Here is a 14,113-nt window from a genome sequence, read left to right on the forward strand (position 1 = left end):
CAGTTTGGGGGTTTAGTTGGTTTTAAAGGGTTAATATTACTATGTCTCTTCATTAGTAAGCATTTATAACTATGATATGATATAATAGGTTATTTATAACGCGCTTAATACCCAGAGGTTTCTAATCCGGAACCGGGGATCGAACCTGTGTTGCTCCGTGTTCTCTTGCTTCCAAGGCGAGCCCCTGAGCTAGGCTCCCAAGACCTGGTCTGTCCGGGCCAAATGTGGGCTGATGATAAAGCATTGTGTTAAAATATTTTTGTGTTATTTTGTATGAAGAAGCGTGTGTTAACAGGTAAACATGTAATATTATTTATTATTGATTTTCTTCTTGTGATGATTTTTCTTTTTTTATATTAAAAAAAATATATATATATTATTGATATACTTCTACAAACTGTACGATTATTATTTGGAAATAATGAGTTACAACAACAACAAAAAAGAACAAGGAAGTAGTCTCTTGTTGTTGTCCCTTTAGGCACATTAGATACTTTTCTTATAGGACTGATGTGTGGTCTAGATCGTGGTTAGTTTTTAATAGGTTGAGAAAGAACTGGATATGTCAAATGCTCTTCATCACATAAGGTTTCTATATCAAGTATAGTAGAAATTCAGAGGTTGTTTGCAGCAGGGTCATTTAGAGGTTAGCATTTGACTCTCTTCTCAATGGTCTCAGTGGGAAATGAGAGGTTGGGTAGAGGTCAGCAGTAGGATGGATACCATCTTGCAGTGATTATGGTGAGCACAGTGAGGTTATACGAAGGTCAGTAGTTTGGATAACCTCTTTACTGGGGTAAAGCTCAGGACATGGCTGTTAGATTGATTTGGGGTTGTTTTACCGTGACTGAAAAGTTTGTGATGGAAATGACTGCATGAGAAATGTACATAATACAAAATTGTTCGTACATTTCCCATTCGGTCATCCAAAGTAAAACAACCCCAAATCTATAGAAGCCCTAAACACCTTACACCCCCACCCCTACCCCCCTACTTACCTTTCCTTCCGTTTCGCTGGTCACTGCGACGCCAGTTCCCTTTCACTTCCGTGATCAGGAACCGGCCCCACAGGGTCCTTTTCTTTTTTTTTTGCTCGGGTCAGTTGCAGGGGTGTCCTTCGCAACCCCTGCTCACTATACTGTATGGTATAGTGAGCAGGGTGTTGCAGGGGACTTCCCCGCAGCCCCCGCAGCCTTTTATTATTTTTACTTTATTGTGGTCGGAACAGCTGAGGGGGTGTCCCCTGCAACCCCCGCTCACTATACTGTATAGTATAGTGAGCAGGGTGCTTGGGGGGATACCCCGCAGCTGTTCTGACCCAAAAACAAAAAATGACCTACACCACCAAATAGATACTACAAAATGTCCTACAAACATTTAGTCAGTAGGACAGTTAGTAGTATCTATTTTAGGTAATTTGGTGGTGTAGGTCATTTGGATTCGGTCATTTTGACCGAATCCGTTAGATTGGCATCAGTAGTTTGGTTGTTCTACTCACAGTGGCTTTGATGAGGATGAGAAGGTTGGATTAGGGTCAGTAACTGTGAAGTAGTCTTCATAGTGATATTAGTGAGTATGTTGCAGGGGATTGGGATCAGCATCTTGCATATGCTCTTCAGAGTGATCATGACCAGGTCAGGGAGATAGATTGAGGTCAATGGTTTGGAAGGCCACTTAACAGTGGTTTTAGTGAGGACATGGATGACAGTTGAGGTTAGTGGTTTGGATGGATCCTTCAGGGCGGGGGGATTTTAGTGAGGACGAGCGAGGTTAGATTGCCGGCAGTAGTTTGGAGGTTCTTATCACAGTGATGTGGCTCAGGAAGGAGACATTGGTCAGGATGTGTATGTCCACTTCACTGCACTCTTGGTAAAGATTGGACAGTTTGACTGAAGTCAGCGACTTGGATCTCTACTAAATAAGGATCTTGCTGAGGGTGTGGAGGTTAAATTGGGGTCAATGTTGTACCTTGCTATCTTTGCAAAGACATTTGTTCTCTTTAAATCAACATAGCCGTATTGCTAAAAGTCCAGGCTGCAGGAGCAGCTTAACCATTTGAGGATTTGCAGGTTAAGCTGCTCGGAAGCAGAATGGACTTTTGGCACTATTGCTATGTCGATTTAAAGAGAACACATTTTTGTTTTGTTTTGAAAGAAGATATATGCATGCATTATCTACCGTAATTGATATGTGCATCACCTACATGTCTGATGAGTGCCATATTTGTGTAGTTTCTTTCAGGGTGACAATATTTTGAATTTTAAAGATTATCACTGTAACTGAAATGTTTATATGATTATAGGAGATGGCAACCAGTTCTATCTGTCTTTGGAGTCTGCAATATGCAGTGCATTGCAGGTGCATGCTGTCATGTTGATTCATTTTTGTATGACTGGTGTGTCTGCGACGCGTCACATAATTCAGTCTGGTGGAGTTTACGCTGGTGTGGGTTGGGACGCTTTCCTCACATCATGTTGTTGAGTAAGGAGTATGAGAAGTTGTAGTCAGTGATATAAGATCTATAAGAAAGCCAGTCTGGAATTTTGAAAGAGTGGCATTAGTTTTCATAAATACTTGGAGTTCTTCCAGAATTAGTTGGCAAAATACCTTAGAGGACGCGTTGGTTAATGCAATGGGGCGAAAATTACTGGGGTCATCAATAGGGCCTTATTTGTAAATAAGTATAATATTAGCGGAGCACCATGAGCTCGGAATAGTTTGGGAAGTAAATACTGAATCAATCTTTTTTTTCAAGATCATGGCCCACAACTGTATATCTGATCTATAGAGACAAGCAGGAATACCATCAGGTCCCATGGCCCTAGAGGGGTTAGATTTCTAAATAGCCCGTGAAATATCTTCTAAGCTCCAGGGGGAGCACATAGGTATATTATTCTGGGTCACCAAATAAGGATTGTTTAAAAACGCTATAGGTAATTCATATTTCTGCCTGAAGTAGCTGGCCCACTGATCAGCTGAGAAAGCATTTTCTTTCAACCCTTCATTGTTACCATTGATCATTCTTAACAGAGACCAAATGTTACGTGTATAATTTTTCAAGATATGATAAATCATATTATAGTTGTCATTCATGTAAAGTTGAGTTTTAAGTTTTTCACAGCAGTTTTATGTGTAGGTAAGATGGTTTTTCTTTGCATGAAATATTGTGTTGGATCAAGCGACAACCTAGATAATCTACGTAACTTATAATTTCTGGTCTTCTTAAATTGGAAAATTTCAACATTAAATTTGTGTCGGTGTTGTTTAGCGACCGGCGCAGTTTTCTGTACTTAGACATTTCCAGCAGATGGAATTCGATCATTTTAGAGATATACTGGTCAACACCTGAAGGATCCTGGAGAGAATCATTCAGACATATGATCAACCCCAAATCAACTCTAATACGCTCTAATACGTAAGTTGATAGCATACCGAGGGATTCCATCTGACCGTTAAACCTGTGCGATCATTCTCGACTAACTTTAGAGAGAGAGATGGGGTACATCCCCAACCCTCTAATTTTAATTGTATTGAAATAGCATTATGATCACCAAATCCCAAATTCTTAATATGCACACTGTCAGATAAGAGGCAGGTATTCGAGGATTTTAAAAAATGGTCAATATGTGAATACAAACCGCCCCTAGACCAAGTGTATGTATAGTTCACTGAATCAGTTGGAATTACCTGAATGTCCCAGTTAAGAAAAAACTCCACCCATTTCAACTCGTTCTTAGCCGAACTAGAGGCGATAGGAAAGGGTTGATATCCCGGACCAAGCTATTGCCTTAAACATGAAGAATTAAAGTCACCACCAACCACTACACCAACCTCATTATGTCGAGAAAAAACACCTTCTAAAATGGAATCAAGAATGTCGGTGATTTCATTAAATGTTATGGTCAATCTATTCCAATAGATGCACAACAGGATAAGGAATTTGCCCTGCGGAGAAACCGGTGCTAACTCTATGGCTATCACATTCGGATCTTTATAAACGAGTTCCGTAGGATATTTACATGCATTACTTACTAAAATAGCAAGACCACCCGGCGGTCTACCCTTTTCTCCTCGGATTGCAGGTTGAGAGTAACAAACAAAACCATCCAACGACAGTTGGGAGGCATGCATTGTCTCCTGTAATAGCAATATAGCCGGAAATTCACATGGGTTAGTGGATCCCCACCATCTATTCAAGTTAGCAAGCCCACAGCGGTTCCATGACAAACATTCAAATGATTGTAAGTTAGCAGGGCTAGGGTGGCACCACCGATACAGTCGCAGATTTAGAATGTGGTAGTGTGTTTAAACCTGATAATACAGCAGCCATTGCTAATAACTGTTTAACCAGATCACCACTCTTTTGGGGAGGCTGCATTTGCATCGTATTATGGTCAATGGTGGCTGTGGAAACAGTGGGTTTGTCAAGGGAAATTCTAGCATCAGAATCGGACTGTAATAAAAAGGGGACAATCCAATAAATTCAAAGTTTTCTTTTTGTTCCCATAGAAGTTTCATAATAAGTCTGGAATAGAACCCACATGTCATCCTGTTATTATATCTGTTTGCTAGTCTTACCCAATCAATATCATCTGATACTATGGTTCTCAGGCAGGGTATTGTGTGAAATGCTTTTAGGAGGGATGATCGATTCAAGGTTAATTTGCCGTTAATACTGGGGTCACTTTCCCAACCAAGTATATACGGTGGATCAAGGATGGACTCAAGCTCATTATTGTCCGCTTTGAGGCTGCTATTAGAACTACCAGCCACATTTAAATCAACCAAACCCGTTGTTGCTATAGCATCATTGTCTTTACAGGACTTAACTTTAAGTGGTGGAGGCATAGGCCCTAGGTCAACTTTTAAGGCCTTTGAACCTTCCAGACATCGTAATGGATCCCCACCCAATACACCCAACATCCATGGCTCAGCAGAGGAACCCTCTGGTGAGTCATTGTCAACAGGCTGTGGAACACAAGCCCTGGGTATGGTAACCTTACTTTTCCCTTTGCAGGCGGAAGTTTGATTATGGCTTATGGGGTAGAAATGGGAGAGCGACATTTGCAACCCCACCCCAGAGATGCCTGATGGGAGTGGACTTGATTGAGGGTTCGAGGAGCATTCGATCCTCCCCTCATTCCTTTTTACATTTTCATGGAAACTCTTTTGTTTTTTATCCCCATTTGTTTTTTCTTTGCTTTTACTTGCGGGCTTGATAGCAATTAACAGTCTGGATTTGTCATCAAGTTGAGAAAGATTAATCACCGCGTCATTCTCAAGTATGACCGGCATAGCTTTTGTTTGGGCATTTAGCGCGGCCTTCACATGTTTCTTTGCTAAGGCCGACGCTTTGGCTTTCCTTTTCAAAGCCCTGCCAGCTAGCCTTTTTTCCCTGCGGGTTAGAACTGTTATAGGTTTCAATGGGAGATCACCGTCAATAGATTCAGACATTTTTGGGTCTCCCATCATGGAACATTCACCCCCTAGATCAATTAGATCCATCAGCTGGGAAGGGCTATCAGGACTTTGGGATTTGTTTATGAATTCGATCCAGATGACAGCAGGAATAATCGAAGCTTGAGGTGCGGATGTCTCTATATTCATTTTGTCCATATGATACTCAATTTTTTGGACAGTGGACAAAACTTTACACAAGTCATCAACAATGACATCAGTCTGTGTACAGGTTGAGATATAAGATCTGGGGTTTACAGTACTGGCATAGGAGCGTCTTTTCTGCGTAGGTATGTTAAATATGCCATCAAATTGAATGGCACTATCCACCATATCCTTTTTCTTAGGTCGTCTATCAGTTAGAGGAGCCACCGCGTCACAAGTGAACAGTAAGGCTTCAATTCTATTGGTTTTATTAGATAAGTCAGCGATTGCTTCTCTCATGATTCCTATTTCGTAGTGGGAACGCTCATGACCCTTATCCAGTAAGTTAAGAATTCTTGATAAGACTGGGAAATCAGGGCTTAGAGATGGTACATCACGTGTGATGCTCTCAGAATGGACCTCATTATTAGAGGCATCTTTGTCTTTTCCAATCAGACTAGATTGGAATTCTTTAATGTCAATGTTCATCCTGTCATTTAGAGCAGTTTGAGCACTAGAAGCTTTAGGTGAACTAACCATGGGTTTATTTAAGGATTCATTTGATTCAAAATCCATTTCCCAAGTCAGTTTGGCAGTTTCGCCACTCAAAGTATCGGAATTGCTAATGGGAGCAAGTTTACTTCTAGTACTCAACATAAAAACATCTTCTCTCCCGACCAGTTTCTGATTAACAGGAGTTGATGGTCCAAGAGAGAGACGAATACGTTTGCTTAACTCTGCTTCAATGGTGGGGCCCATTACTGAGCAATCAACTGTTTACTCTTTATAGGAAATGTTGGAGATACTGTATAATCCAATATTGGTACCTTTTTTCGAGTCAATTGCAGGGAAGTTACTTGGAGCACTATTATTTAGATCCTTAAGTTCAAATTTAGTGTTCCTCACTGAAGTGTCAACCATATTACCAGAGCAGTGTATCATAGCCTTAATATCAAATTTGGGAACAACCCCCATTTCGTTGAATACCATGGTTTTTTGGGCTGCTGGAGTGCACTCATCAGCCCCTGCACCATCTATTGACATTGTAGCTTGATGTACCGATGCAGCCACAAGATCAACAGACGTTTTCTCACTCCCAAAAGGGGCCGGTGTTGTTAACATAGTAGCTTGTTGGATAAATGGAGCCACAAACTCAGCAGACATACCCTCGCTCACAGAGGGGACAGGTATTATAGTTATCGGCTCTCGAAGCTTCCGACCACTGTGCAAGCCATTAACCATACTGCGACTTATGTGTCCGAAATACAGCCAAAATAAGCTCTGAGCACACTTGCACTTAGTGGCTAAACACCAAATAGTAGCAAACGATCACCGTGAATATATCCCAGCTAAACAAGTAAATTTCACGCAGGTACCCACTAAGGTGTGCACCTACGTTGACCAAGAAATTCGATATTTAACAGAACATATCTCAATCATCAATTTCGCCCCTTACTCCGCCGTACAGCCGAACAACAAAACAGCACTTGCAGTGAACTTCCGGGGTGCGCGCACGGATGCTCGTGCACCCGGGTTATGAGCACAACGAGGAACGGCGGGCGTATGGGAAGGGGCGGGTCACGCTCGATGAGGATCTGCGTACAGAAGAAGAAAAACGTAAGTACCTACGAGAGCACTTGCATAACAGACAATGCAAGACACAGTGCATACACAGGCTCCTTAGGTGAAAATACAGGCTCCTTATGATGTTAGAACTAAGGAGAATCACGAAGAGACCAAACACAGAGTCCAACGTCCAATGGCAACAAGTTCCAAAGTAGGTAGAATGCAGTATAATTACTCTGGAGAATGGAGTCCAGCAGCCCGTTTCGCCGCACTTTGGATGATTTGTTTCCTCTTGTGCATGGGCATTCCCATAGTGGAACAGGCAGGAGCACACCAGCGGGTCCCCACAGCAAAACAGCACTTGCATTGCACTTCTGGGGTGCACGCGCGGGTGCGCGCGCACCCAGGTTGTGAGCACAACGAGGAACGGCGGGCGTATGGGAAGGGGCGGGTCACGCTCGATGAGGATCTCAGAAGGAGTTCCTTTGGTAATTTCTTGTCAATAAGATTTTCATCATTTGAGAAGACCTTTTGGTTTCCAAATCAGAAGAGACCACAAACGAGGACACCAAAGTTCGCAAACCAACGTGCAGCGAATCAGCAGACACCTGGGTTACACATCTAAAGCTATGTAATGGCTAAATGGGGGAATGGGGGAATGGGTGTTGGCTGTGCTACAAAGAAGAAATATTCGGCAAAGGACCAGCACAAGAAAGTAAAGCATCATACGTAGAGGTGGTTTAATGCGGGAGGACCTCATGGCGAGGGACTCCCCTTCTGGGGATAAGGACGACCACCTTGGGTACAACCCATTGAACAATGTTACCTCCCCAAATTCCTTAGCACCCCCTTCCATTTCAAACCACTATGTTGAGAGTAGGCCAATGTATTTCTGTAGTACCTGGGCTACAGCTAAAACAGACAATACTAGGACGAAGAAGAGCCCAGAAAGCACAAGGATTACTGATTGTGTTGGTACTGACATGAGGTAGCTCACAAGAGGCATGAGGAGCACCAGGGAGCCATTGAAAACAGGTGTTGATGTTACAGTGGGCCATTGTAAGCTCTATAAAGTGGAAACCAAAGAAGGGCTCAATGTCTTCCTTCCTCGTCTGAGATCCTGGGATAATCAAAGTCTGCACTCGACTCGATGAGAGGGCTCTGCAGAGGATGCCAGTCAGTGGTAGAGGGAGTCTGTGACGGTCCTGCGTCAGCAGGCCTGAGTCCAGCTGAAACTAGGCCAGGCAGTGGTATGAACTCCAAAGGCGTTACTAGGGGGGGCTGAGGGGGCTATACCCCCGGGACTTTTGGTTGAAGCCTCGATAGAAGCTGTGGGGTTACAACCAAAAATAGTCCCAAAATTAGTATAACCCTGGATCTTTTCCAAACCTAGCAATACCCCTGATGACCTCCAGGAGGAGGTGCACCACATGGTCCTCTATCGGTGCAGAAGCAGTAATGAAGCAGACTGCTGCAGGAAGCGGGAAGGAGACCGACCCCAGTCCCTGGGGAGACTGGTGCTGTGCAAGCAAGGCCCAAAAGGTAACATGAAGTTGGGGAGGTAGGAACATGGGAAGAGTAGAGCAGTCTCTGCTTTATGCAGGGGCAAGCGTAAAGCTTATCAGACAGCTATCAAGTGTTGGGGGCCCAAAATGACGCAGAAAGGGCATCTGAGGAGTGTTTTGTCATAGCAGTGGCCGGGTTAAGCCCACTGGCCTCCAGAGAAGGGTCTGGGACCCCAACAGAACTGAAATAAGCACCGGAAGAATCTATCCTCACAACAGTGGCAGAGAGAAGTCCACGGTCCACCAGAGAAGCGTCTGGGACCCCAATATAAGTAAAACAAGCATTGGAGGAGACTATCCTCATATCATTGGTAGAGATCAGAGAAGGGTCTTGGACCCTAACACCACTGAATCAAGCATTCAAGGAGATCTTCCTCGTCATAGTGGCAGAGCTAAGTCCACTGGAATCCAAGAGAAACCGCAAGTTGAAAAAGAACTCTCAAACACCAGAAGGGAGTAATTCTTCTGGTGGGGAAACTGAATCCTTTCAAGTACACTGAAGAGATGCCTGGGGAAGGGAGTCATTTCCCCTGGCCTTGATATGAACTATATTGAAGATTACAGACCAGTACCAAGAGTAGGGAGCCACTCTCCTGGTCCAGAAAGTTGAGTGTACAAGGTGTTGGAACTACAAGCCAGGCAAAGGGAGTAATCCCCCCTGGCATCCATTGGCAAAAGAACATTTTAGGAACACCACCCATATACAAAGTCGAAGGTAGTAATTCTCCTGGAGAAGGGACTTTCTGCTATATTGCTACAAGCCAGCGAAAGGGAGTCATTCCCCCTGGCACCTTTTTTGCAAAAGAACATTTTGGGCACGATACCCATATACCAGAGGAAGGGAGTCATTCCCCCTGACATATGTTTTCTAGAGGACATTTTGGACACAAGACCCATATACCAGGGCAAGGGAGTCATTCTCCTGGAGAAGAAACTTTCTGTTGGATGATATTACTCTTTAGTTGTAATTTAAGGGATAGAAGTAGGTTGTGACACAGAACAGTGGAGTGTGTTTTTCACTGACATTAAGAAACATTTATAGCTACCATCATGTCACTCATGTCAGTTTCCTTCTTCAACACCCTTACAGTAGATTCAAAAGTAAGCACTCCATTTTGGAGGGAACTCAATGCATACATTGTTTGGTAATCCATAGCTTTTATTGGTAAGTAAAACAATGTTGAAGTGCCACCGAATCAAAAATGTGTTTACCACAAGGTAGTGTGAGAAACCGGAGGGTGTCTCACCCACTAGTCCCCAGAGATCTCTATCTCAGGTGGCCCGGGCACACCCATCGCCTTTCGATCCAGACCCTAGGGGTGGACCAGTGTGGACCAGTGGGGCAGGATCACCAGGATCACCTGGGTGAGGAGTCTTTGAGGAGTGGGGGTGGGATAGCCAATGGTGAGACATGATAACCCCCCCTCTTTTGTTCATCTACCCCATCCTATTTTTTATATTTTTTAGGATTTAAATCCCAACTCCCCCCTCCACATTTTGCACAAACACCGGGCGAGCAAAAGGGTAACTACGAGTAATCAGACTAACTCAATCACATCGTACTAGACATGTCCCGTTAATCGGGTCAGGCAAAGTCAGGCACTTTACCCTAAGTGCATACACTTGATACCAATTAGCTCTCCTCACCCGTATAAAAGGCAACACCTAAAGACACACTATGAGCAAGATGGAACACAAGAACAAGCAGAACTTACGGGATGAATGCACACCTGCTGGAGCAGTGCGACGGACCAAGAAATGAGAGCAGCGGGCTGAAAAACCCCAAGGCTTCTCTACTGGAGGTCGTTGCCTCCAACAGACCCAGAAAGACATGCGGAGAAGGCCAGATCCCACAAGTGAAGATTGCTTTGTGTATCAAGGGGGACAGCGACACTCCCGGGTGAACAGCAAGCCTGTGGTACTAACCTTGACTTGAAAATTGGAAAACCACAAACCAAGAAAGAAGCACTCACAGCCGGTGAGTTGGCAAGCAACCTGAGAGACCGGTGTGTGTCAAAGTGAATGAAGTAGCAATATCATATCACAAGTGAAGGCTGCATGTGTGGGGATGAGATGCGAAGAAAGGCAGACCTGTGAATGAACTTTAAAGTAAAATACAGCTGCAAGATCAGCAATACTAAGTAACAGAGAAGTCCGGTGAAAGGAAATAGCCCATTCAAACATCAGTGTTTGAAAGCTGCATTGTTTGAAGCTAAAAGACAAACAAACAGCAAGAGTGAAAGTCGAAAGTGGTCCGAGCCCGATTGAGGGAGACCCGAAGTGTATTAAATTTGGGGAAGGGAGCCGCCCTTGCAACTTTGTGTGCACTGTATCGTGAGAGGTCTGAACCTTGCAGAGCGGGACCTTTGTGAATGTTTTGGTTGAAACAACATTTTGGAATTCAAAGAAAGGCACTTTAAACGTGGAAGGCCAGGCGGGCCTCGATCCACGGTTTTGAAATGTGTACTGTGTTGGAAGCCGAGCCAGAGTCTGAGGCCTAACATGAGGAGGAGAGATGGTTCAGCCACATTATCATTTGAATACTGACTTTTCCTTTTGCATACATTTTCTCCTTTTTACACTTTTTGTACAAGAGATAGGACAGGCATTAGGTGTTTGTTAGCATAGGCCATTTTGATATGACAGACTCCACTAGGACTGTTTTATTTATCGTTTTATGGTCGAGACTACTCCCATCTTAGTTATAGGGCAGGATAGGAGTTTCTCCAACCCCAACATTTTCAATAAAGGTTTTAAAAATTGTATGCATTCTGTCAGCATCAATACTTGTGATACCATGCCTTCCCTACAGTAGCAACTTATGAACGTTCATAGTTGCGAATCAGTCAAAGTGAGCTTGGTGTCAAATCTTTCAGGATAAATATTTGATAGGTGTTCAAATGATTATTTAATAATTTTCATATATATAAAGTCTTGCTGTCTTTATCCCACTTCTAATCATTACCGGTACAGGGGTTGTTATAATGCAACTTAGTCTTACTAAATCTATATGCCAATTTCTGTTACTCAGAAGGTTAACAGGTTGAGTGGAGCATACTGGGATTTGAATTCCGAACTACAGCTTTCACAGGAATCTCTGAAGTGACTACCTAACTCGTAGAATTAACTCACTGCCTCACTATATACATGATCTCCACTAACTTTCATTCACTAGATAACCAGAAATGGCAGAACGTTGAGCAAAAGTTGATATGGTCAGAAGATCAAGTTCTACTAGGAACTTTACATTTACTATAGAATGAATTGGGATACTGGTTTTTCACACTGACTGTTGCTTGCTATTGCAAATGAGGTACCCATGCATTGTCTGATGTATTTATTTATTGTTCACATCGATAGGTGAACGGAAAGGATAACAATGGTTTTTTGGACACAGAGATGGAGCACCCTCGGAAAATCTCAACACTGGTAAGTGTGGTCATGGATCCAATACGGATGCTGGAGGTACAGACTCCATTTTGGAGAAATTAAGTTCCAACTATTACGTAAAAGATTCCTTGTAGTTGTTTAATGTATCCTTGTGCCTGGATATAACGATGTTGCATTACAAAGTGAAACACATGCATTTTTAACATGTTGTGGGGGTGCCAGTCTCTTGTGACTGCATACAGAATTGGGAAGGGAAAACGTAATGTCACGCGAAATCTTTAGAAATGATCATCGGAAACTCCTGATATTCTTCTGAGTATTTTAAGCCTTTAAAACATATAATGTGCTTTGTATGCTGGTACAAGAAGCTGTAGCTATCCGTAAATGTACTTGCTAGATTAATGGAAGCATGCAAGGGGTCTTCCGTGAGTCACTATGCACCTGACTGGTCGCAGTTGGGATCCGCTCATTCACTCTGGCAAATTATATTATTAAAAGGGAAGAAGTTTGAGGTTTGATTAATGTGCGTGGCCATCAGCATTATCTTGTGTGATCTTTCAGTAATAATCACACTCAAGATTAGACACACGTCACGTGACGTGGCCACTTCTCCATACTAGCCAGCTCACTTGGCCTCTGCGTTCCACTATATTGCATACAGCACAACTAACCCTTTCCACACTGTGCATATACTGGATGGATCACTCACTAACACTCCCGCCATCTTATGAAATGCACCCCTCCCCTTTTGTGAATGCACACTTCATCTCAAACTGGTGCTTAGAAAAAAAAAAGTGTGGCCCATCTACAGCAAGTCATTTTCAGGCACGCTATTTTTATAAACAAGGGAGAACTGCAACCACGCCTAGGCCATCCAGCGTCCTCACCACCTGAGAGCCAACATTCCCTACACCTCCTCAACCACTGGCTTCCGCAGTCTGCCCACATCCCACTATCCACCTACTCTGCCACATCCACTGAACAACCAATGATCATGGTGACCCCGGTAACCACCATCCTCAACAAGCACTAGTCTCCACCCCTAAAAAGAAGCCACTAAGCCTAATACACATATTAGTATATATTACTTGTTACACATGTCTACTGACATAATGTACCCATGGATTCTTGTATTTTAGGAGAATGAATCCGCAGTCGTGGCACTACGTCTTGGCATGGATCCGGAGATGAGACGGAGCAGCATCCAAAAGTCACCAAAAGAGCCCACCCTGGATTCCCTCGGTCTGCCGAAGCCCCACTTTCACTCTCTCATCCTGGACTTCACAACTGTCAATTTTGTGGACACCGTATGCATCAAAATCTTAACAAGCGTAAGAAAAGAAAGTTGGTAAAATAATAAATTGACTAAGAAATGTTGAAGCCTTTGATGACAAGGATAACTGCTGCCTAGTCGCTGTGTAAGAGCCCTTCCTACAGCTGATCGCTGAGAGGAGATTCAGGGAACGCATTACCTCCCACCCGCCACTCCTTAATACATATAGTAACACTTCACTGGTTACCAGGGTCTTGCACTGGACTAGACTCACTGTGAGAGGGCTTCCCCCATCTGACCTCTGATAGGAGATATTGGGAACACATTACCTTCCACCCACCACTCAATATGTAGAGCAACACGTCACTGGTTACCAGGGGCTTGCACTGGACCAGACTCACTGTGAGATGGCTTTGTAAGGAACTCATGGTGACAACTGTAAAGACAGACACAAGTGATCACAGTTCAAGGGTGTTTACTAAACTGTATGCATGTTGGAAAAACACCTAATCTAAACCTATATCTAAGATGAGGGCAAGTGTCAACCATCAAATGAAGAATAAGTCAGTGCTAGTGGTGTTGTGTCAAATAAAAGAGGCTCTATACTAAGAAAAACCTATTGAAAATCCTTACGACTAATAGAACAAGGGTGTGGGATAGTTTTCAAGAAAGTAGAGAAGTGTTCACAAATAATATGTCAGGATGCAGTAGCTTGGGT

General features: G+C 43.3%; 1 protein-coding gene across 2 annotated transcripts in view; it reads left to right on the forward strand.

The window, feature by feature from the left end:
• SLC26A6 (solute carrier family 26 member 6) overlaps positions 1–14,113 on the forward strand; it is a 453,283-nt gene that overhangs the window by 374,810 nt on the left and 64,360 nt on the right. For both annotated transcript variants that reach the window (XM_069643342.1, XM_069643341.1), the window contains exons 17-18: positions 12,093–12,161; positions 13,262–13,453. In XM_069643342.1, the coding sequence (XP_069499443.1) occupies positions 12,093–12,161; positions 13,262–13,453 (261 nt within the window). The remainder of the gene's footprint in view (positions 1–12,092; positions 12,162–13,261; positions 13,454–14,113) is intronic.

This window comes from Ambystoma mexicanum, chromosome 2p, assembly GCF_040938575.1.
Source record: "Ambystoma mexicanum isolate Mex_15411 chromosome 2p, UKY_AmexF1_1, whole genome shotgun sequence".
Taxonomy (NCBI): domain Eukaryota; kingdom Metazoa; phylum Chordata; class Amphibia; order Caudata; family Ambystomatidae; genus Ambystoma; species Ambystoma mexicanum.